The 25,419-nt window shown below is 41.9% G+C and overlaps 2 protein-coding genes across 11 annotated transcripts in view; one reads left to right on the top strand and one right to left on the bottom strand.

Annotated features, from left to right (window-relative positions):
- The window catches only part of si:dkeyp-115e12.6 (centromere protein F), a 44,620-nt gene extending 21,731 nt beyond the window's left edge, over positions 1 to 22,889 (top strand). For 6 of the 10 annotated variants that reach the window (XM_054791201.1, XM_054791206.1, XM_054791202.1 and 3 more), the window contains 9 exons: positions 15 to 638; positions 730 to 992; positions 1,601 to 1,661; positions 2,704 to 3,205; positions 3,295 to 3,428; positions 5,138 to 11,688; positions 11,911 to 12,029; positions 12,131 to 12,257; positions 22,859 to 22,889. In XM_054791201.1, coding sequence (XP_054647176.1) covers positions 15 to 638; positions 730 to 992; positions 1,601 to 1,661; positions 2,704 to 3,205; positions 3,295 to 3,413 — 1,569 coding nt within the window. In that variant the 3' untranslated portion in view covers positions 3,414 to 3,428; positions 5,138 to 11,688; positions 11,911 to 12,029; positions 12,131 to 12,257; positions 22,859 to 22,889. Of the gene's footprint in view, positions 1 to 14; positions 639 to 729; positions 993 to 1,600; positions 1,662 to 2,703; positions 3,206 to 3,280; positions 3,429 to 5,137; positions 11,689 to 11,891; positions 12,030 to 12,130; positions 12,258 to 17,450; positions 20,089 to 22,858 lie in introns of those variants that run through there. The other 4 variants (XM_054791205.1, XM_054791200.1, XM_054791203.1 and 1 more) reach the window with 4 other exon arrangements.
- LOC129189499 (stonustoxin subunit beta-like) lies at positions 15,437 to 17,811 on the bottom strand. Its single transcript, XM_054791214.1, has 3 exons — positions 17,718 to 17,811; positions 16,169 to 17,635; positions 15,437 to 16,091 (listed from the first exon to the last, which is right to left on the bottom strand). The coding sequence occupies exons 1-3, from the start codon at positions 17,809 to 17,811 to the stop codon at positions 15,547 to 15,549; spliced, it is 2,106 nt and encodes a 701-aa protein (XP_054647189.1). The 3' UTR covers positions 15,437 to 15,546.
- Positions 22,890 to 25,419: the final 2,530 nt, after the last annotated feature.

Below are 25,419 nucleotides of genomic sequence, written 5' to 3'. Positions count from 1 at the left end.
CTTTCTTCTGCCAGTTGACCCGTCAAACCCGGCAGCTAACTCTCGGCTTTGAGAAGCAGAGCCAGTACATCTCGGCACTTCTAGCTGAACTGCAGGAGAAGGACCGCGCCCTCCTCAGCCAGGGCGAGGAACTGCAGTGCTGCGCACGAGCGCTGGATGCACTTAAGGATGAAATAACAGGGGAGGATATGACGAGAAGAAAGGAAGGAAAAGTCGGTAAGATGGATGATGAAGGCCAAACAGAAGATGCACTTGACTCTCTGGATTCTTTAGAGCTGCAAACAGTCAGTGTGATCACTTCCCGCTATCTCACAGACTCTGATCTACAAAAGCATGCGGTAGTGGCGCAACTGCATGGCTTTGTATGCTCTGGTAAGACTGAAGGTATCCAGGCCTCTGCTACTGAAGCTGCGTGTGGTCAAGATGAAGGACAAGCACCATCGATTGCACCACTACTCAGTGCTGAGACGTATATCCTCTCAGACGCAACCAAACTGGAACAAGAGCAAGCCCAGCAAGACTCAGGAAGTATCACATCACATGAGACGAGAAGAACGGACATTAAGGGGCAAGATTTGGAGAGGGAAAAAGAGCAAGATGCCGCCTCTCCACGCCTCATCAGCCACCTGCAGCAACAGGTATCTATATTTTGGAATGTCATTTTGTTAACTTTTCAACAGGTTTGTCCGTAGTTGAAGTTTAATTCAGTGTTCTTCTTTTTCTGACCAGGTGGTGGCGCTGCAAAAGAAGCTCCAGGAACTCTCTGAGATGTCCAAACAGCAGGCGGAGGAGTTGGCCATCTGGAGATTAGCTTCTCAGTCCAGCTCAACTTCGAAGCAGGATCAGATCTTTCCCAGCCCAGGAGACCCATCTGAAATGCACCCCAATCACATGACCCACACGGATAACAGCCTGGCACTGGTCATCAGAGAGGATGAGGTGTTCCTCTCCTGTATCTCTGACAGACTACAAGGCCGCATGCTCTCCACCAGGTACACTCACACCGCATGTGTTGACAGTAGGGGTGTCACAAGATCCCGCGAGATTAAAACGTGACAAGATTTCTCGTACAGAAAAAAATTGTCTCGTGGGCACTAGGCCTGGGACAGTAAATAATACATTAATCACACAATAAATGAAAATGAACTGGATAGTTAATATAATGCCATGTGCATGTGTGTCTGTTTTCCTCGTCCCTCGCCTCCAAACAGGCAGGAGGAGGGTTCCCTCTTTGCACTGGTTTCAGCGCTTTGGCGCATTTGTTCCATAGATCAACGGCATGAACGGAGTGAGCCCTTTTGGTCCGTCATACAGTCTTTGTCTCGGTGGGTGGAGGCGGGACAGCTGCATAAACACGCAGTGCAGATGAGTGTAACATATTAGTAGATTGCAATATATTGTCATTTTTAATACTTTGCCATTGTAATTTTAAAATCTCGTCTCGTTCTCGTAGACCCTGTCGTGTATGCCATCTCGTCTTGTGAACTCTCGTGACACCCCATTTTTGACACGTCTTATAATGGATCGCATTCGATTTTGTGAATGTGTGAAACTCATGTCATGAATTGGAACTAACACTAATTTGCGTTGACACCTCAAGCGTGCGACAGAACAGCTCGACAGAGCTGAGCATCCATCTTCCCCCTGCAGCCATCAGCAAGGTAAACGTCTTGAGTGATCATAAAGTAATACATAACCACCTAACTAAAGGACATTATGTTACAAAAGCAGTGCTTGGTAAAGTGCCAGCCTGAGCGCCAGTTTTCTTATTTGGCCTGAACGGCAATTTTTACATACCGTAGTTTAACTTCTAAGTGTGACACATTATTATTGCAGTATTTTGTGACATTTATTTGTTAAGTCTCTTCTCTTAAACCACTATTGGTAACATATGCTAGCTCTTGGTGGTGTTTTCATATGGTTTGTAAAAAATGTCATTTTGAGCGAGTGACATACAGCAGCTTTAACACAGCATGATGAAATATTTGAAACTTATTTTACAGACTATCTCTACTCAAATGCTCCTTTTCACAATTGTAAAGTCCTAACAATTTTTAAGAAAATATAATAGAAATAATGTATTTGTATGGGCCACATACAAAAAAATGAAAGGATGCCGGAGCCACTTTGATATTTTTATTTTTGCAAAAAATAAATGTAAAAAAAAGTTTTATATATATATATATATATATATATAACATAATTTTTTTGCCTTCTTTTTACATAAAATCTCTCTTTTTTTGTGTGTGCTGTGGGCCAATAAAAAATGAGCTTTGGATACCACTGGCTTATACAGGCTTTTCATTTTAGTTAATTTATCAATTTCTATGCTTGTAAATGCAAAAAAAATATGTGCTGTTTTCTTAAATATGCATGTTTTTGGCCATAGTAAGCCACAAATTGGCGATCATTTATTATTTATTTACCGTAATTTTGGAAACCCGCAATAGAGTGAGGGAGCAATGTTCAAACTGCGATGTAGCTAGTGACTCTTGCACATTATTTTAAGGGAAATAAATTTTATTATTTTGTATTTTATATTATTATTTATATGAAATATAAAATAATATTTGGGATATATGAATTACATTGTTTAATCATGTTAATTACAATTAAGATTTGTATTATTTATTGATATTAATATAACATGGTTTTTATGTAAAAGTAGTGTGCCGTTAAAGGAGCCATTTTCTTGTGATTTAGGGTTCAGAACAGGAAACCAAGCTGTCAGGTACGTGTTTTTCCCAGCACAAAGTGGAGCGAGAGTCTGAACTTCTCCACACGCCACCTGTACAAGGGGGTCAGCAAGATGTCACCACAGATTCATCACAATGTTCTGACGCCGCGTCAGGCAGCTGGAGATCGACCAAAGACTTAAAGATGAACAGTCACTCCTCGGCGACAAGTGTCAGCACTCAAACAGAGGAGAGTGGCAGTGCAGCAGCACCCGAGCGCCATTGTGTGCATACACAGACAGAGGATGAGGAGGATGAAGAATTGGACAACTCTTCTCCGACCGTGTCCAAAGTTGAGACATCTGAGGCGAGAGGGACAAGAGACAAAATGCTCTTTTCCACTTCCTTCCCCATCCCGGCAGACCCCGTGCGTCTGGTGGAGAGAATACGACGAAACAGGACACAGCTGTCTGCCGCTTTTGACGATACTGAATATGAACCGTATGGCCTCCCGGAAGTTGTCATGAAAGGTACTTTTGTTTTGTTATGAATCAGTGCCGAGAAAAAAAAAATCCTTTTTTAGACCATTCTTTATTTATTGCTAGTTTCCATCCTGCAGGCTTTGCAGACATCCCCACTGGGCCCTCGTGCCCCTACATTGTGAGGAGGGGGTTGTTGGGGACCGCCGTTGTCCCCGTCACTCGGAAGGAGGTGAGCCAAGAGGACGAGACAGACTGATACGCGAGCACACAGGTATGCACGTGTTGCGCTACAACTTGCAATTACAAATGACACATGAGAAAATATATCCCACATTTCCATGAACATAAAAGACGAATGAAGAACACACCAGACATCAACAAACATAAATTAAAAAAATACTTGCCTGGTACATGATAGACAGCATTTTACTTGAACTATCAGCAACTAAATAAAAATTAACCCCAGACCTCTTTTAGCAAAGGCTGCCATAAATTAGTGCTGTGAAATGCCGTTGGCGAGCCAAAATGCCATTAAAAACTAAATCACTGTGCACCGTCGTCTTTGTGATATATGCTGCCTCTTATTTTAGAACAATCTGATTGCTTGGTTTTTTGAGCAGGAAATTGGGAAAAAAAAAGGGTCGAAAATAAACAATACAGTCGCGATATTAAAACGGACAAGTTTTTAAAGTTGTAACATTATGAAAAACAAAACTAGGCAGCGGTAATGACACAAAACATGGAGACATTAGCTTAAATGACATTACCTTAACACTGCATGAAGTCAGCCATAGCATGTCCCACATGATAGAGTGGAAAAAACGTTCTCCTCCAATTTTGTGTGAAAGTGATAAGTTTTTGGCTTCCTAGGTTTTGAAGAAATAAATTTGAGGCTAACTGATTAGCTCGCCAACTTGTTGGTCTTGAGTTTCTGCAGTTATAAGAGTTGTGCAATGCAATGTAAATGAATAATAGGAGTGTAAAGGTGACTTTGGGGGTGTTATTTCATGTCTAGCGGGCTCTAATAATGTTAAAAACTATATTTAGAAAGTCATAAACAGGGTTTCTATGCTCTAACTACAAAAATATTCAATTTATAACATTGACTGAAATTCGCTGAAATTCATTTATCACAGTCAGGCCTGGAACCAATGAACCGCTATGAATGAGGGACGACTGAACACAAAACATGAAGAATTCTGTAAATAATGTCATTCACATGTAAGGTATACTCTCAGTTAACGTACCTGAAAAGGTATAATGCTACAAAAGTTGGTGCTATTTTTTAAATTTCCCTCACAGGATTAATAAAGTCTAATTGCTTAGAAATATAGGAATGGTACTATTTTTCAGGGAAAAAAACATGTATTTCAGACCCGGAGCTCATGTATTTTTTTGAGTGTTTCATTTATTTCTAAGAAGGCCTACACATGCAAACTGCACTTACTGTATGTTTGTTGTATTCTGTCGTTGTAAAAGTAGAATTAAAAAAAATGAGCAAAACTTTTATCACTTTTAAAGTTTATAAGATATGTTGTGTTTTGCGGCTTCTTTAGTGGAAGAGGGGGCAAAGTGGCTCTTTTAATAGCAAAGGTTGCCGACCCCTGGGACAGGCCCAAGACAATGACGATGAAGCAAACACAGTTAGTGGTTTGGTTCACATCGTATCAGAAAAGAGACAAAAATCCCTGTTTTCCAAATCAAAGCTGATGTGTGTGACTATCAAGCATACCAAGATACTAGCTCTGCTTTCATGGATGATGAAGGAAATTACAGAATATTCACATTTGAGAGGATGAAATCAGAGGATATTTACATTAAAAAAAAGATTAATCGACTACAAAAATGCAAAAACAGTTGTTGATGAATTGGGTTAATTGTTAAGCTATTTACCGAGTCTTGAGTCCAGATCCCCACATGTATCCATATCAAATATTGTTTTGCAAACAAACAGTGACCATAGCTTGATGTGATTTCCAGACGCCTTCCATGGTCACATTTGCTTGTTCTGGTTGCAACGTGATGGACGACATGGGCTTTAAAGGGACACACACCACCTCCACCGTGCACCTGGGATGTTTTGATCATCACTACGTTACTCGCAAATAGCTTCAACGTGTAGGGGTAATTTAGTGATGTTTGTTGCTGTTTCCACACCACACCTCCCTTTTCCACAGACACTATTTATCCTTCACTAACTTTATATGAACTCATGGCCGACTGAGTGAGTGGATCAGTGCCTGGGTTTTTTTTGTTGTTGTTGTTTTAAGATGGCGATAACTCCATAAAGGCCAAAGTGAGGCTGTTGTAAAATGTGACATTTCTCTTTATTTCCTCGTGTATCTTATTTATAGACGCTTGATTGTGTTTTAGTGAAGGGCAGGTGTTTCCCTAAACACACCGTATGTGAAAGTATAGCGTGTATGAGTGTGTGCTGGAGGTTAGCTATGTTTTTAAACACATCTTCATCTGAATGTTACTGTGTGTGTGCGTGCGTGTGTGAGGGAGTAGCAGAGGGCTGGTGTGTGACTAACCTGCGTTGCTTTCCGCTCCATGTATGGTGATACACGCTGCTCGGCTCTCCAAACGCTGCTTTGCTTTTCTGTCGTGCAATGATGGCGTACTTGTCGGTTCGACCTGTTCTTCCTGAAAGTGAACACACTGTTTTATTAGCCGGCTACACACGCACACACACACAAGCTGCTCAATATAATCAGATATGGCTTGCTTGTGTTTGGGATGGATGTGTCTGTTGAACACACTTGACCCCTTAGGTAAAGGAAAAGTGCACTTTTTTATTTATTTATTTTGCCCATCATCCACCCATCCTTATGTGAAAGATGGCCACACGTCTTTCCCTTTTTTGCACGTTCTAAAGATAGAAAAGTGCGAGCTAGCAATGCACGTAACAGGACACACTTATTTTGACTACAAAGCCCTTAAACAAAAAATGCCAAAAAACTCCAGCAATGCTGTAATTACATAACTGACCTGTATATAAACCAAGCTGCAGCGACAATGTTGTAGCAGCTAACATGAAGAACTATTTTCCTGGTGTAGTGACGCAGCGCCTCACGCCACTACCGAGAGGTAACGGGCCCACTCCAGAACAATGCCATAGGACACCAACCTGTGCTGACTAGGAAACAAGAACAAGCAAATGAATAACCAAATGATGTGTAAAGTGTTAGCTCACATTCCATGTTTTGTTTATACACAGCTAGATGGACTGTGTTGTGATATTATGTTCTTTGTGCTCAATGGATCACAATCAGTATCATGGTGACTTACTCCATGGGCAGTTGTCCATCCGGTCCAGCTGGTCTGGGGTGTCTTTTCCAGTTTATTTTGGGTAAGTGGAAAAAAGTCTGTGCCGCTGCAGGGTTTGTTAGCGCTAACAATTCTTTGTGATGCAGTCTCTTGGAGCAGTGTCCTCCTCGCCATACACACCAAGCCTTTCCATCCATGGTAACACTGTATGCCACTCAGTGCAGAAACACTCCATTATCTTTCATGCCGGTGTAATGACTTGCCCCCCCACCCACCCCCATCTACTACGACGTTTCACTCTCTCCTCGCCCGATCAGCTTCTAAAACCTGTAGCTCGTCCTCCGTATATTCAGGCTCAAAAAGATACGGATCCTGAGAAATTTGCCATGATTAGTAGTCGCACACAGACACGTGCTTTCTGTGCCGCCATTGTTGACGGAAGTAGCATTAGCGTCAGTGGGCTCTGTGAAAATCAATGCGCCCAGGCAAGAAGTTGTGGTAATGTTTAAGATGATCAAAATACGGCAATATACTGTAAGTATTCCATGTTATCATGAATGTACCTGTTACTGCAGGGTCACAGCATGGCTAGAAAACCTTGTTGGAGGTTTTCTAGAATACTTCATAGTCAAAATAGGTGTGTCCCGTTACGTGCATTGTTAGCTCCCTCTTGCTGTTTTTCTCTGAAAAGGGAAAGACGTACTGTATGTGTGTTCATGTTTCACATAAGGTTTGTGGATGATGGGCAAAATTGCCCAAAAAGTGCAGTTTTCCTTTAAAACCTTCCCAGCTGTGACTTTTTAAAAATATATTTTGAAAAGTGTGAAGGGATTTTTTTGTTTTTTTGTTTTTTACATTTTGAGTGGTTCTTTCCCTCCTCAGTGGTAGATTTTTGTTGCCATCACTACTCATTGACCATGTTGACACACACACACACACACATCTCTTCTTTAGCTGCCTCATTTCTCCGGGATGTGTAGTAATTTGGCAGTGAGACAGGATTGCGAGCAGGTCATCTCTTTGTGCATCTTGTGACCTTGTGTGAATGTAAAAGTCTGTGGCTCCAAATTAAAGGTTTCCTTCTTAATTCCTCATTTGATGTTTGAATTCATTTCATCCATCCATCTTCTCTCGCTTATGCAACGTTGGGTCGTGGAGGCAGCAGCCTAAGCAGGGAAGCCCTCTTCCCTCTCCCCAGCTACTTCATTCCCAGGCCAGTTGAGAGACATAGTCTCTACAACATGTCCTGGGTCTTCCCCGAGGCCTTCAACCTGAACAGCAAAATGTTCGGGAGGCATCCTGACCAGATGCCCGAGCCACCTCATCTGGCTCCTCTCAATGCGGAGGAGCAGCGCTTCTACTCAGAGTTTCTCCCGGATGACAGTACTTCTCACCTTTTCTCTAAGGGAGCCCAGCCAGCTTATGGGGAAAACTCACTTGGCCGCTTGTACCCGTGATCTTGTCCTTTGGGTCACTACCCAAAGCTCATGACCATAGTTGAGGGTAGGAACGTAGATGGACTGGTAAATTGAGAGTGTTGCCTTTTGGCTCAGCTCTCTCTTCATCACCACAGACCGATGCAGAGTCTGCATCAATCCCAGAGGTGGTTAAACTCCTCCACTTGGGGCAAGATCTCATCCACGACCCTGAGATGGCACTGGCACTCCACACTTTTCCGAGCGAGAACCATAGACTCGGACTTGGAGGTTTTGATTCTCAACCCATTGGATTCATGTATTGTACGTATTACTTGGCGTTGTCCGTGGCGATACGTTGTAAATGTATTGTTAATCGTGCACAGCATTTTCCGTATTTGCAACATCACGTATTGTGGTTTAAACAACATGGGCCAAAAATGGTATCCTCATATTTTCACAAAACTTTGCGTCTATTTCTGATAAATAGTAGTATCATCAAAATAAATAGCATAAAGTGGATTTAAAACAATAAATAATATCATTTAAACTCAGCCAAGCAACATGTCCTTTTAAATGAACAATTTAATAATTGATTTTTTGACGTCTGCATGTAAGCTGGCGTCATGTTGTTTAGACAAACTAGTTCAGACCGAATCAATAGCGCCTCTACTGGTTGCAGCCAAGTAGTGCACTCCATTAGGCCTGTCACGATAATCAATAAATCAGTTCACCGCACAAAAAATAAAAAGATTTATTAATTTTCTATGCCACTTAATCCTCATTAGGGTCACAGACGTATGCTGGAGCCTATCCCGGCTGACTTCGGGCGAGAGGCGGGGCACATCGGACTGGTGGCCAGCCAATGGCAGGGCACATATAGACAAGCATTCACACTCACATTCATACTTATGGACAATTTAGAGTCGCCAGTTAACCTAACATGCATGTTTTTGGAAGGTGGGAGGAAACCGTAGTACTCGAAGTAAACCCACACATGCACGGGGAGAACATGCAACAACATGCTAACCACTAGGCCAATACATAAAAACGAACTCGACCATTTTGCTGGCCTGGATATATTGACATGTGCATGCGTGTTTGTTTTCCTCCTCCCTCTCTACCAAACAGGCGGGATGACAAGAGGGTTCACTCTGTGCATCTGCCTGAACACCTCGCAATATTTTTGCCAGATCTTGCAAAACTGTTTACATTAAGAGCATTGTACTTCTGTGTTAAGAGCGGAAACAAAACAGACGCGACAATGGAATGGGAGAAGTTTACTGAGTTTCATTTTGAGCTGGCCCTAAAATACAGACATATTCAAACAGCGCTTAGCAGTAAACACCAGCTAATAAGCACACAATAAGAAGGTGACCTTTCATACAACGGTTACTACTCATTTCTAGCCTCGTTGTTCTCCACGTCACAAGCAACAGGAAATATGTCCGTCACAGACCGACCCCACCAGAAAACAAGTGCTTGCCAAATGTTAGCTCATATTTGTATCAGTAGGCGTTAAGGGGTTAAAGTATCTCATCTAATTCCTGATCAAAGTGTCACCGTTGAGGTTTATCATCTGATAATGGCCAATCTGAGAAATGGAGTCGTTAGTGTAACAACTTAGGAGCATGACTTCCTGTTTGCAATGTATGCTGGAAGTAGCGTCACATTGTTTAGGAAGTTGAACGCATGAACTTATTTTCTTTATCTCACAAAAGTTATTGTGAGATCTCGGACACATTAGTTTTTATTTTTGACCTATCAGTGTTTTGTTTTTTTTCTCTCCATGTCCCTCCTATGGGGGCTCGGTAATAATGAAAGTGACCCTGATTGAAAACCAGAAATGTTGTAATTGATGGTGATTTTTATTTAAGTGCAGTTTTTGCGAAAAGAGTACATTTTATTCTCATGTGGATTTTCTTGTTTAATGTATTTTATTTAAAAGCTCTTGACATTCCAATTTTAATGTTAAATACTCTTGAGAAATGAAAGTTTATTGCTTTTGATACGGTGTACTTGCATTATTATGCCATAAATTATCATTACATTCATGAAAAAATGTCCTCAAAATAATGTGGACAACTGGATGATTGCAATGTCTGAAGACACTGCGTGTGAATGCCCAAGCCTAATGAGGTGGGGGGAAAACAAAAACGTGCAAAAATATATACATACATATAAGAGTATTCAAGACTATGACATCATGAAAGACAAAATATGTATGATGTATTTTAAATGTTATAGGTTAAATGTGTGTTAGCCTTAATGTCTGGATTGTGCTGAACCATTTGATGTTGGAATTGTTAGAATGGGTTGAGAAATGTAATTGAGTAATTAAGATCAAAGGAATATCCTTAAGTTAATTAGTTTTCTGGAAAAATGGGAATTTGGGGAAAAATGTGACATTTTTAAATGTGAAAAATACATACCGTAAATCACGGTGTATAAACCGCGCTTTTTTTCCACCTCTAAGAAGCAAAAAATCGGGGTGCGGTTTATACACGATGACAGGTCTGTGACCAGACTCGGACTGAAAAATAATATCAGACAACGCTTCTACAACGCTTCAGCGGAAGATCACTCGTACTACAAGCCCGGTCACAGCGCCTGAACTTTGCTGTAGCGTTCCTGGAGCGGTAAAAAAAAATTAATCACCACTCGTTCAACACCGTTTAACAGAAGTTGGACCCTGTTAAGGCAACGCCGTATCCGGTCGGCCACCGCTGATGGTCCCTCCTCCCGCTCCGAAAGTTTTGAGCTGCACAAAATATTACAAGTGGCCAATTTTCCGCCACGGCAAAGTTCATCACAGCTCCAACAACGCCCATTGATATTTTGGAATGTTAGTTTGGCGCCCTGGATGTGTGGAATGCTTTCATGGTGGAATGGTTTGAATCGGTTGAGAAATGTGCGAATGCTGGAAGTTTGAAAAACGGCCCATTCATTTTCAATGGGGAAAATTCTGTGGGATTTTTTTAAAATCTGGGAATTTTTTGAAAAAAATGAACTGGTCGCATAGGATTCCCGAACGAGCAACGATTTGATGCTTGAATGGTGCGAATCGGTTGCAAAATGAAGGCCCTGAGGGCATTCACACAATAATACCGTTTTTTGGCAATCGCTTGGAGGACAATGATCGTCCAGCAACATTTGTTACACACTTGCTGTTCCACACAATCGACAGAATTCTTCATCGGAATGAATTCATTGTTACGCCCAGCCCTAAACCTAACTTTAATAATCCATAACTTTTAGTTTTATTAGGTTTTTTTCACCTGCTCCCTTTTAAATGTCTCCCACTAAATTGCATGTGGGTGTATTTAAGTCGTATGTCTTAATGACACGACTACTATTGGCACCATTACCAAGTGTCCTCTACCTTTGCCTCTCATCAAGGATAAATATTCAAATTAAAACTCTTGAGAAGAGTTTGGAATTGTAACTTTGTTTCAATTTATCATCCTCATAAGAGGCAAGTGTCACCTTTTTTTGTTTCCCCAAAAAAGACAGTGGGTGGAAAAGCTAAGATTTACAACCACACACACATCTCAGGAAACTGCGGACCCCTCTCTCTTCCTCCTTCCTCCTCTGCGACAACGTGCAGTCACGGTGCTGTAATGTCCCCCTCCTCTTTCTCCTCCTCTAGTCTTGTCCCCCCCCCCACACACCCCTTGTCAGAGTGATGTAGGAGCCCAAGAATGGGGAAACACCTTCCAAGGAGAAAACACACACGCACTTTCATAACACACACGCACACACAGCTCCTGACTGAGTGCTGCGGGTGTCAGGAAACGGCACATGTTGCGTTGGACCGAGATGCAATGAAGTTTCTCCTAAGTCAAGGTAAGAAAACGATGTTAATTTGGCTTTTATTGTCATCTTTATGGTGAGAAATGTCACTTTTGCGTGTCTTTTGGCGCAAAAAGATTTACCGAAAAGTAAGGAAGTGCAAGGGTGTAAAGGTTTATTGCAAATGAATGACTTTCTGTACATTTCAACTATTTCTACATTGTTATTATCATGTTGTGATTGTTATCATTATAAAGGCGTATACTCTATGTACAGCGTACAGTATACAGCCGGTCCATTAGCGCAGCTGCCTGCAAGACTCTGGCAAATGTCAGAAGGTCCACGTGAAGACGCTGTGGAGAAGCAGGAGTTCCATTGGTGTGTTTCTTTAAAAGGTAAGCACGCTTCAAAGGGAGCCGAGTGGAGATAAGCGGCAAACATGTTTTCTGTTAACGTCCTGTTTTCTGTTTTGGTTTTTTTTGTTTTGTTTTTTTAGGTCTCCCTCCTTGTTTATTGTCGCTGTTCCGTTCCTGTCACAAACCTTCTGTGTTGAAGGAGGCCCATCAAGCGTCCCTCATCACCTGACCTAACATGGGATGAACCCCTGACCACAGTGCCTCAAGGTAACGCCTCGTGAATAACATCTTTGTCCCTTTTGAGTGGAAAAAAACCCCAGCACAATAGCTGCCTCTCACTGCACTGCACGCACCCAGAAAACATCAAAGCCATAACAGTAAATGTAACGTTTACCAGTCTGTGCATGCGTGAACTATAAAACACTAGCAACAGTTGTGTTCTGCATAAAGGGTCTGGAGAAATACGTCACAGGTCCGAAGCCTGAATTATTGCTACGGCCGACTTCTGATAGCGTCTTGATTCTGTTACAGCGTTTTGGTGGGGGGGGTGGGGGGGTGGGGCTGACGCATGACTTGCAATTCTCCACTAAAACAACTCTCTTTGACAAGCGATTTAGCTTGCGGTGTAGTTGTAAACAGGAGCCACTGTGATGTCCATATCGTCGTCGGAGCTGAAACTAATCCATGTGTCTTTCATTGTCCATGTTGCTGCGATACCGATGATTATTTGTATCATACTCACATAACTTCTCAGACAAGAAAACAGAAATGATGTACAGTGGAACCTCGCCTAGCGTGTTTTTCGGGTAACCTTGAATATTTACGCCCCAGTTTGCATGTATTCTCCGTGTAGCGTAAAATATGGTGTGCATCTTGTCGCTTTATTAATACACTTTGTATTTTTTATAGGGGTGTCACAAGACGAGGCGAAATTTTAACATTACTTTTGAGAAAAGTACAATGAAAAAAAAAGACAATATATTGTAGTCTACTAATTTAGTTTGTACTATGTTACCTTGCACTGCTCCTCACGAGGCTACGTTATTCTACACTATGTGTATGCTAGCAGCCCCGCCTCCACTCACTGAGACAAAGGGACAGTGTGACTGACAAAAGGGCTCACTCCATTCATGCAGCCGTTCTATGTAACAAACGCACCAAGGTGCTGAAACCAATGCACAGAGTGAACTCTCTTCGTACCTGTTTGGAGGCGACAGACGAGGAAAACAGACACGCATGCACATGGCGATATACAGTATACAGTATATTTGTCGCCAAATTGCCCTGCACCCTTTTTCTGACTTACTGTCCGTACATTTCTTGAAGTGTGACTGCTAAATACCCAAACGGCCAAAAAAAAAAAGATGTGAGTGCCAGCAATAATTGATAAAGAAGGTGAGAATTCAATCTGGCCAGGATGCAGGAGCATATTTTGTCATTTGGGGGCCCAAGGCAAACCCAGCCAGTGGGGCCTCCACATCCTTGGCACTGACAAAAGTTTTTTACTTTATTTTAATTTCCATTTATACAAAAGGTGAGTATGTAATTTAGGCCACTTTTTTCCCTGCTTGTGAAATCTGTCAATCATCTGTCATCTTAAGGTGCTGGTTCCAGTGTCATGTTTATTTACCACTCCCTGAAACGATTTGAAGTATCAGTGTTTATCATCTAATAAGTCTTGAAAGTCCTCCTGGCGGATTATTATTACCAAATAAGTGAGTCACCTTGACACTTTTTCTGTAATTAATAAGAACATTAAGCAACGTTTACCGTAATATAGTTTAGCAATTCAATCCTCACATCTTTGTGATGAAAAGCTTCATCCCTAAAACTACTGCATTCTTCTGTGCTGCTGTCATGAGCGACCGGCTGTCCGCCTTTGGTAAACCGTTTTACCAACCGTTTTAAACCGTTTTCCTCTGGCCTTTTCCTCCTCTCCCCTTCACTGGGGTAACACGGCGTCATATCTCCAAACCGCGAAAAGTTTGTTTCGCTCCCGTCTTCTGTAATCAACGTGCATGTGCACAGTAATATGGAATAGTCCATTGCATGAGAAGGAAGTTGGGAGCGGTCGAAGCACTCATGATAGATTATGCATAGTGATGTGGTTTTAAGCACGTGAATAAAGACCGTAATTTTTTTATGAGATGTTTGGAGGCCCCTGGAAATCTTGGGGCCACAAGCAATTGCCGGTGTTCACCTGCCAGGATGTACGGGATCCGCATCACGTTCCATCCCTTTGTCATTCATTCACATTGGTTGTAGCAGGTCTATAACTATAATTATTCTCTATAAATGTATGGTATGTTCATAGTTCTGGGTGTCTGGAACTACAGTCATGAATTGGATTTACATTCATGGGAAAATGACCTGGGGTTTTGTATGTTTTGCTTTTTGTCAAACCTTTTGGAATGAATGAACAAAAACCAACATTTCACTGTAGTTGTTAGATTAGAAAAGTAGTTTAGATTTGCAAAAATGAGGACCAGCAGATGGAGCAAAAAGCTGTTTTATTTTCCAGGCAAATGTGACCAGAAAGCTCTTTACTTATATTCTTAGAGCACTTGGAGCAGATGGTGTGATTTGCCAATGCTGTACTACAAAAGAGGTCATCAAGCAAAATGTAGTATTTTTGTTGTTTGGGCTGCTATTTAGGCATGTCATCAAAACCAAGAAGACAGAAAGACAAACAGGAGGAACATTCCCAAGTCAACTGGAGCAACGCTGATCTTGATTATGAACATACGATTGGGACTATTATTTTAGTTCCAAGCAGCAATGCAGTGGTTCAATCATTCTGACCTAATGTTAGTGAAAATTCACTTTGTAGCTCCTCATGCTCAAACTATTTTATTTCAGATTACTGTATGTACGTAGTAGTGAAAAAAAGCCTGATCAATGTTACATTTCTTTTCTGTGAATATTAAGATAAAATTCTTTGAGTTTTAACAGGAACAGACTGATGACAAAAAGAAACTAAGCAACAGCGTTTTTATGTTATGCTGATTAAAACGGGGGCTATTCATCATAGCATTTGCTGGCTACCTATTTTTTAATATCCCTTTTTCCCAAAGAAATTGACACCGAAGGTTCTCGGACGTTCACACGCTTCCTCCACTTTCTAAACAAGATTCGTAGGTCCTGACCTGTGTCAGGACACCATGGAAGCAACATTAGTGGAAAGTTCATTCGAATCTTGTGCCACAGTGGACACGTAAAATCAACTATGTCGTATTCTGATGCGGCTTCAGCCCCGCTTAGACTTTCAACAATACCCAACCAATACTACTACCTAAACCACAAACCACTCCTCATTGAAAGACATGACTACTTTTACTACGACTTTTACTACTGTGCATTTTTAAAGCTACTCTTAATCATTCATTATTTGCTGATAAAACTAGAGTAGAGCTCAATAAACATGTTAGACCATGCTGCTCCTCGGCTTTAGTCCTGAAGCTTGTGGTTTTAAGAACTACAAAGCTGTTTAAAACAGTCAATCTAAAACTGTTGCACAGCTGATAATCGAATCGGCACGTGGGGTTTGCTGCGGTGTCTAAAACGGTGACAGTAAAGCATAACTCTGTTTTTCGTGTACTCCAAAACCTGCATAAACCGCTTCTTCAAATGGCCTATTGAAGGTGTAGTAGTGTTTCATTTTGTTCCCAGAGACACCATAGAAGGAAAGAGAAGTACCTGGGCAGTCGAGAAACACTCCCAACTTTTGTACGCCAGCAAGCTCCTCTAGCCACAGCATGATAGGGAAACCCATGCTTTGTGCCCACACTTCAAAGTTGTTCTTTACTCGACTTGTCCAGGAATGAAATCCATCTCCGAACTTTGCACTTTTCGGCCAGGTCGCTGTACCTTTCCTTGGGGCAGAACCATATGCAGCCCCCACATAAGCGTCACCCCTCCACTCAACCTCCCAATAATGACGACCGGTCATCCCTTCCTTGCAGAGAACTTGAGGTTGATCAGTAAACCTCTCTGAGTTAGAAGGATATGATCTGGTACTGCCATTTGTCACCTTCTTGTTCTCCTCAGACACGGTGAGGTCTTTGTTGGCGGTATTTTCATCCAGTGTGAGATCAATGGCATCTGGAAGAAGCACAAAAACAACATGTTTGCATAGATTGGCTCCAAAGTGGAAAGTGCAGTGCAAAAATGAAACTTACGCCAGATGACATCACTTCTGTCTGTGATGTCCCTCGGTGATGGGAGGGGTGGCACTGTGAACTTGTCACTGAACAGAAGGCCATTCTTATAATGGTAGATGGTCGATGCCTTGTAGTTCTTATTTGGTAGGGCAGTTATGAGGAACTTTACACTGCTGCTACGCCTCAGAGGTTTGGCATATTTGAGGAACGTTTGGGCGTCTTCTCTCATTTGGATGATATCGGCATTCGTGAAGAACGATTCTTCGTTGGTTTGTTGGATTTGGAATGTGTCCAAGTATTTGGCCATGGCATCAAGGCAATGGTCAACAGGGTCCAAGTTGGTGAACACATAGACGAGAACATTGGTGACACCTGGAGCAAGAACCGCTCGATCCAATTCGGTCTTTGTGCGAACAACGCGGGCATTTGATTCACGCATTATCATCTCGACACAGGACCGAATGACATTGATGTCTCGTTCTTTGGTGTCCAACCACTTGGAAAGGTGTTCTTGATTGAATGGAGACTTGTCATGGTCGCTTAGGACTTTTGCCAACGTGCTCTCATCTTGTTTGCCGTCACGGATAACGGGAAGATTCTTAGCCAACATCTGTTTGATTGAAGATGTGTAAAAAGAACACAACTTTTTAAAGCAGCTTAAATTTTTGTGAATGACAGTGAATTCCCGTGCCACGCTGCTAAACAAGCTGTCATTGCATCTCATTTGCACTTCATTTCCATCTTCCATGACAGTTTGAATTTTCCTTGCCAGTGCAATGCTGAGGTCTCTGATCAGCTTAGGAGCCTCAGCGTACAACGAATTCAGAGGATGCAGCCAGACAACCAGAGGAGCACTGTTGTCCTTGTGTGCCAGCAGCGCTGGAAGCTCACAGTAGGCTTTCACTGCATCGATAAATGTGGCAGGGTTTGTTTCAAGGATGAGGTCCCCAAAAAATTTACAGTTGAACTTGTTTGTCAGCGCTTGTTCTTCTTCAGACAGATGTACGCGAGCGCTGCCTTCAATGCTAAATGAAGGAATCTTTCTGATCACAACTTCCATGTTGCCCTGGATATCTTGAACACTGCTGGATTCCAACTTCTCACTGTCGAACACAAAGACTGAATTTGCCCCATAAAGGATGCCGGTGACGATGTGTGTTGCCTTGCCTTTCTCGATGATTTGTTTTTGTTGGCTATTCAGTGGCCCGAGAGCAGGTACAGAAAGCTGCTTGAAGATGGTGGTAGCGTTATACTGAAAGGTTACCCTGCTCTGGTTCTTGAATTTCTTCTGGTCTTTCAGGTACTTGGCAGATCCTCCAACTTCAACCAGCCCACCCAAGAAACTGAGCTTCAGAGAAGCTTCGATATCCATCAGAGAAGACCTTGATTCAATGGTGTCGGAGGCCGAAATCTTAAAAGAACTGCTTTTTTGAGCACTTTCAGAGGTCTGGCTTTCTAGAGTCGCTGTGTCCCACAGAGTGAAACCTGTAAGATGAGTTGCATCACAGAACCTTGAGAGATAAAGGTGTCGCATCAAAATGCAAACAAATTCTGCGTCGAGTTGTACCTGGGATCAGTTCGTCTCTGCAGGCATTATAGAGCATCCCCAAGGTGAAGGGCTGACCTAGAGCAGCCACTTTCATGGTTTCTGAGGCAGACATGCTCGCAGTTCCGAAGATTGCCTGAAATCCAAAGAAGAAGAAAACATTTCTTTTAAAACCATCCACATTTTATCAAATCAAGCAATGCAAGATTTGCAGAAGTATTTGCTATAAATCAGTTGCTGTTATGTAACCACTCACCTGATGTCAAGATCAGCTGAGAAGTGTGCAAGTCTTCCAAATTTTGTGTGATCATCAGTCAGGTAGGATGGCCATTTATAGTTGAGACTGACTGGAATTTTGCATGCCAGCTTTTTCATAATCATCATTTGTGTTCCGTTATGAGTCAAACTCAAATCAAATGGATTCAGCATGCCAGACAGCTATTAAAATACCGGACATGAATGATGATGTCTTCTTCAACGGTAAAATAACATTGGAGGCCCTTAAAATTGTCTCACGCAGCATTTTGGACAGACTTAAGAAAAAGTGAACAAACATGGTGAATTATCTCTGCAAGCTGTCATCACGTTGAAGTGTAGGATGGCAGAAACTGCAACAACAGTTGTGCTCATGAATGTTTTTTATTTTCAAAAGACAACAAAGCACCTTCTCCTTGAAACATGTGGAAGTAGGAACGATGGTGTTGAGCAGCGGATCCCAAACTTTTCACAGTCGCGTACCCCTTCAGACCCGAAGTCATGTAGCCCCCACTTAAAAAAACATAAACCACACAATGAAACATCTTTGATATACCGTAAATCACGGTGTATAAACCGCGCTTTTTTTCCACCTCTAAGAAGCAAAAAATCGGGGTGCGGTTTATACACGATGACAGGTCTGTGACCAGACTCGGACTGAAAAATAATATCAGACAACGCTTCTACAACGCTTCAGCGGAAGATCACTTGTACTACAAGCCCGGTCACAGCGCCTGAACTTTGCTGTAGCGTTCCTGGAGCGGTAAAAAAAATTAATCACCACTCGTTCACCACTGTTTAACAGAAGTTGGACCCCGTTAAGGCAACGCCGTATCCGGTCGGCCACCGCTGATGGTCCCTCCTCCCGCTCTGAAAGTTTTGAGCTGCACAAATTATTACGAGCGGCCAATTTTCCGCCACGGCACAGTTCATCACGGCTCCAACAACGCCCAGTCAAAGTTTGGCGCTGCTAGACGCAAGTTCGTGGACGCTTGGGTCCACTAGGCCAGAATTTGGCTATAAATACTGGGAGACATTGACCAGAAGCGCATTTGGAAAGCCGTCTGTGGGTCAGACAGTTGCTTTGGCTTTAGCGCCCTCTGCTGTACGGTTGCTGAAAATGTTTGTGTACGCTTGAATAAACGTTGGAGTTCATTCAAATTCACACTGAAGCAATGCAGCATTACGTAATTGCATTGCAGATGAATTGATGGACTTTCTTCTTCTTTTTGAAATTGCTTAGTACCTTTACGCATGTTGATTTGAGATGAAAGACTTGGCAAGCATTTATGAACTCAACTTTTTTTTTTCCTCACCGTGAGCCTGAAAATGGGGGTGCGGTTAATACACGGGTGCGGTTTATACACCGTGATTTACGGTATGTGTGTTATATATGTGTCTTATTTTTCAACTGCACACACAGGCTACTAATTTCAAACGGAGAGGCTTTTAGAGGCGGTTTGGTGAATTTATTTGCATTTGTGTGTGTATTGAGCATTGGAGTGGTGACAAGCTGTGGTAAGATACGGTGCAACAACATGGAAATGATCAGTACAATGTAACATACGTTACACGTAAACCTAATAATCACAAATAATAATGAAAACAAAGGCACAGGCGTGAGATTCTGCACCAAGCGAAAATGCACAGCAGCACAGAGCAAACATTATTCACACACACATCGAGGATTTTTTTTTCTGCCTCGAGTAAACGCTTACGTCACCCACGCAGAGGACAAAGAAGGAAGCGGATAACGCGGGAAGATTGGAGAGGTGAGAGAGTGCGACAAGGCAATGAAGGAAAACAAAGAATAAAATTGCAATTTTGCCGCCAAGCAAAATGTAAAAATGTGGCTTGAATGCTGTGACGTGTGTCCGTTGTAACGCGGCACTTACATACCACGACAGCACATCTTATACGTTGCATCATCTCCTCCCGAATGGAGCGTAAGACCCGAGACACCGTTAAACTAACGTAGCACAAATGTACCTTACCAACGTAACGTTAGCCCTGTGGAAGGCTAGCTTTCTCTTCATTATGTTGAATATGTGTCAGTTTATTACCACGGTAACGTGACTTCATACCGGGTTTATTTCATCTGCAAAAACACAGCGATGTGATGGAAAATAAAAAGATTTTAGCTCACTAATTGGTAGCTGCTCATTTCTAGCAGACAATACTGTGGAGTGGAAGCAGGAGTTCCTTGTGAGTTGAGAGTAATGTGTTTCGCTACAGGTGTCTTCATTTGACTTTGAACACAGCAAAAACTTCATACTATCAAGAATATTTGTCTTGTTTCTAGTCAGCCTGTCTACGGTCAGGATTTCTAAATGCGCAGCCATCAACATGATGTAATACGCCATTTAGTCTTTGTCAAGTCATTATTATTTCTCTCCTTTTCCAGAAAATAGTCACAGTCTGGGATGGATAAATCCATCCAACCTCCCTCCCTCTGCCTTAAGAGCTGCGCTGAAAACGAGGTCGACAGTCCGGGCTTTCGGCCGTGTGGTCGGTGCTCTCGCCTCCCATTGCAAAGATCTTGTGTTCGAGCCCCGGTGCGGACGGTGCGAAACAGGGCAGGTTACACTTACTCATCCAATCAGCAATCAGAAGGCAGTCCAGATACATTCACTGACTTGCGGTGATTGGGATATTGCAAACTCTTTTTGAAACTGCACAGTTCCTCCACTTCGGTATTAAAAAGAAAACGCAGAAAAAAAGGGAGCCTGAGCTAGGTGAATAACTAAAGATGCCAGAAATGTCCAGCAGCAATTTGTTTTGATGAGTTAGCGATGAAACACGCTGGCATCGATTGTCTTAGCCTGTGACAAGCTGTCGGCAGTGGACGCGATTGACATTTTACAGACTACAGTAAGTTTTGATTCCCACGGTGATAAGGGGACAAAGTGCGTCCCTTGTCAGCTCAATACGGGACACGTACTTTAATTTGTAGATACAAGTGATGGTTGGCAACCCTAATGGTGTACGACTCTACGTGGTATGCGTCGCTCAGCTAGGATGGCCTCCACTCATCATTCCTTAACGTGCGACTCTTAACGGACATGCAAAACCTTTAATGATTGGGATGGGAATATTGCAAGATAAGAAGAAAATGCATGCAAACTGATTGAGATAGCTTCCCGTCGTGTTGCCTTTTTTCATTGTGCGCGTGGCTCGTACTTATTAAAATCCTTTCAAAATGATCTTCCTGTAGCGGTTGACTTCATTTGCATTTTGCTGTGGGGTGCCGGATGTAAAAATCCAGTCACACTTTTCCAACTGATGTATTTTGAATATTAGGTCTGGTTAAATTTAAGGCTTTTTATGACTTTTTTTGAAAAGGCCGTAAAGAATACAAAAAATTACGAAAGACACGAAGGAACATCAGAGGCCACAACATAACTTGTTGTGCTCGGTAATTCTGAGCGGGCTGCACAGGTACTTTAGTTCTGCTTTGTACATACATCATACAGTAGTGTCCTCAAAAACCCAAACATTTTAAAGGCAGTCTGTTTATGCAAAGTTTCTGTATTTTATTTTCAATACAAGTAATTTCAATACATGGCAATTTTCCAGCTCTAGGGTAATATCAGCTGTTGCAATGCCGGGTTAGGGTGGGAAGTTTTAACCCCCAGAACTCACCTCTACAGTCCTGTTGCGTTGTTGTTGTCTGAAGTATACACACACACACACACACGTTGGCACTGACTAATTATGTTCATGTTGCTGTGTGTGTGCGCGTGTGTGTGTGTGCATATCGTAACAATATATCCCTCGCTGGGTTCTGCATAAGAGGCCCAGGCAAATAAATGCCTTGTATTGTTACGTGTCTACAATATATGGCGCTATGTTAAGTAGGCTACAGGCAGCATCCCGCCTCTGTTACGGCTCACGTACTTGCGTCTAAAGCGATAAAGCCAAAAAGACATGGGTAAAACGTGCTTAAAAAGCCACCTTTTACTGGCAGGTTCCAAGGGTTTTGTGGGCTTCTTTTTGTAGTGTTCTTTATTGTGAGAAAGGGCACTCCAGCTTAAACTTCTCACCTGCAAAATGAATCAACAGCGACGGCCGTTTATCTACCATCTTTAAAGGAAGTTTCATACAAATCCACAATTTCCTCTTGATCCCAGCAAACAAAACCACAACATGAATGGCACTGGACTGAATGTAAGCCTCTGCCAAGGCCGAACTACCCTAACAAGAAATCTAAATACAGTAACCCCTCTTGTTTATGGCAGTTAATTGGCTCCAGACCCGACCGTGATGAGTCAATTTCCACAAAGTAGGACTACTCTACTAGAAATGGAATATTTGTTAAGCATGAACGAACATCCCTATAGTCACCTTCACACTATCACTATCATCCAATATATGCCACATAATAACAGCACATAAGCCATTTAAGACATAAATAAGACTCATGCTTGTGTGTATTGACGGAAATGTGTGTGAGCAGCGGGTGGACAGGAAGTGACATCAGTGGAACCAATGAGGATACTGGCCAAGCAGACTGCAGCCTGAAAAGTGAAAATAAATTCCTAAATCTGCACTTATCATGTAACCATCAGTCATTTTTGACTAAGTAACCTACCTAACTATCAAACCATAATGCGTATGTGAACATATTAAATGAAGCTCAGTGTTACAATTGGATCAGATCTGGATTAAAATCTGCATTTCATCATCTGAACCAAATTTCACCCATAACAAATAAGTTTGTTTTTTATGACATCATCAACGTGTGACTTCTCACCCAAATTCATGGGAACATCCTTGGAAGAAGACCTTCCTGTCACCGCTTTGACGCACACACGCATAAATAAAAGTCAGCCCTGCTGCTTGTTGACACGTTTTCACGCTCGCACGTACAGTAGTCCTCTAAAAAGGAACTTCCTGTTTACAACCAGCTGTGCCCCCGTGTATCCTGCCTGCGAGCGCCACCAGATCCACGACCTATAACCCCAGAGGGGCCGCGGGGGCTGGGGTGGCGGGGGGAAGCCGCGGTGTGACAACATGCGCTGCACCACCCTCCTGGCCCTGCTGTTTGGGGTCGTGCTGTACCTGGGCATGGGAGCGCTGGTCTTCCAGACTTTGGAGGCTGCTGAGGAGAGCGTCAAGTTCCAGGAGCTGCTGGACGCCAAAAACAACTTCCTGAATGATCACTCCTGTGTGAGCGAGCGGGACTTCTACGAGCTGGTGAAGGTATCAGAGGACTTACTACTGTATGTTACATAACACCCATCACACCAAACGCACCAGGGCCACACAAACCTTTTCTTATGCATTTTCAGCTTTTTAGCAACAGTTGAAGCTATTTTCAAATGCAGAAGAATAATATTTTTAAAGGATGTTTGGGAGGGGGGTGCAAATTTACATGAATACATTCTAGCACATTTCAATCAGTTAAAATACTCTGCACAAGTTATTTGATTTCAGGAAAGAGACCAATTAAAGCTACACAAAAATACAGTAGTTGCTGAGGAACTAATGACTAAGGCACATACATTTACACTACTTACTGAGGAACTAATCACTAAGGCACATACATTTAGACTAGTTACTGAGGAACTAATGACAAAGCACATTTAGACTAGTTACTGAAGAACTGATGACCAAGGCACATCAATTTAGACTAGTTACTGAGGAACTGATGACCAAGGCACATCAATTTAGACTAGTTACTGAGGAACTAATGACCAAGGCACATCAATTTAGACTAGTTACTGAGGAACTAATGACCAAGGCACATCAATTTAGACTAGTTACTGGGGAACTAATGACCAAGGCACATCAATTTAGACTACTTACTGAGGAAATAATAACTAAGCAACATAAATTTACACTACTTACTGACGAACTAATGACTACGACATAAATTTAGACTAGTTACTGAGGAATTAATGACCAAGGCACATACATTTAGACTAGTTACTGAGGAACTAATGACCAAGGCACATCAATTTAGACTAGTTAGAGGAACTAATGACTACGACACATAAATTTAGACTAGTTACTGAGGAACTAATTACCAAGGCACATAAATTTAGAATAGTTACTGAGGAACTAATGACCAAGGCACATCAGTTTAGACTAGTTACTGAGGAACTAATGACCAAGGCACATCAATTTAGACTACTTACTGAGGAACTAATGAACAACTAACGAGGAACTAATGACTAAGGCACATAAACGTAGACTACTTACTGAGGAACTAATCAGTACAGCAGTTACTGAGGAACTAAGGCACATACATTTAGGATAGTTACTGAGGAACTAATGAGTAGTGATTAGAGTTAGGGTTAGGTAGGTTCGTTCCTCATTAACTACTGTCATTTTTTGTACCTTATTTCATTAATTAATAAATGATTGGTGTTTGGTGGTAGACTATGGTCTATTATTAGTCCAAGCATATTGAAATACAATTGATATGTAGTATTCTGGTCACTAGGCGGCGGTAATGACACAAAACATTGTGCGATATCACTGATTTTGTTTCCGATCCCGATGCTGCATTAGAGCCAGGCAATGCTAATTCAGTATAGATCCGCACATCACTACAAAACATTGAGACATTAGCTTACATTACATGACTTTAACACTGCATGAAGTCAGCCAGGGCATGTCCCACATGATAGAGTGAAAAAACGTTCTCCTCCGATCCTGTGTGGAGTTGGTAAGTTTTGGTTTCTTAAGTTGAGAAGAAATAAATTTGAGGCGAACTGGTTAGCTCGCTAGCTTGTTAGCTTGTTAGTTAGCGACCGTCTTGAGGCTCTGCAGCATAAAAGTTGCAATGTGGTGTAAACAATGAATAATAGAAGTGTAAAGGTACCATAGCGGTGTTATTAGATGTCTACAGGGCGCTAATGATGTTAAAACATCCATTTATAATGTCAAACAGGATTTCTGTGCTATAATTATGAAAATATTCAGTTTAATAATTTATTTCATTTATTAAAATTCATTTAACAAGGCCTCATCTGGAGCCAATTAACTGCGATAAACGAGGGACGACTTACTGAAATGAAGTAACTTTGAAAAATATTCAGATTTCTTGCTACGCACGATTAAACAGTATATGTTTAACGTAACAAATATTTATCTTTGCCTATATACGTGTGTGTGTGTTTTCCTCTGGCTTGTCACCTGTTTATGATGTCACATTATATATTCAACTGTTTTACATCTGTTTTTCGTACGTGATGACTCTCTGTAGGTCTGTATTAGGAATTTGCCGTGGTAAAACGTGTACAAAATGAAAAAAAAAAAGCTAATGTGGTCCCCATAACAATGTAGTTCAATAGCCCTGTCATACACACGCTATCTGCTGAGGCAAGTCTATTTTATACTCTTGCTTTTTTACATGTAGTGCAGCATTCAAGTCAAATGTTCGGGATAGTATTTCAGATTGTGCCCCAATGTTGCACATTATGTTTTGCTCCTGCAGGGAGTTGCGTCTGCAGTGGAAGCC

The sequence above is a fragment of the Dunckerocampus dactyliophorus genome, chromosome 11, assembly GCF_027744805.1.
Source record: "Dunckerocampus dactyliophorus isolate RoL2022-P2 chromosome 11, RoL_Ddac_1.1, whole genome shotgun sequence".
NCBI lineage: Eukaryota > Metazoa > Chordata > Actinopteri > Syngnathiformes > Syngnathidae > Dunckerocampus > Dunckerocampus dactyliophorus.
The sequence above is the reverse complement of the archived record's forward strand: the minus strand, read 5'-3'. Positions and strand labels throughout refer to the sequence as shown.

Coding starts and splice junctions, on each gene's coding strand:
- LOC129189499 (XM_054791214.1), bottom strand. CDS start 17,811: ATGTCTGCCTCAGAAACCATGAAAGTGGCTGCTCTAGGTCAGCCCTTC. Junction 17,636..17,717: donor CAGAGACGAACTGATCCCAG/GTACAACTCGAC, acceptor CTCATCTTACAG/GTTTCACTCTGTGGGACACA. Junction 16,092..16,168: donor CAGAAGTGATGTCATCTGGC/GTAAGTTTCATT, acceptor TGCTTCTTCCAG/ATGCCATTGATCTCACACTG.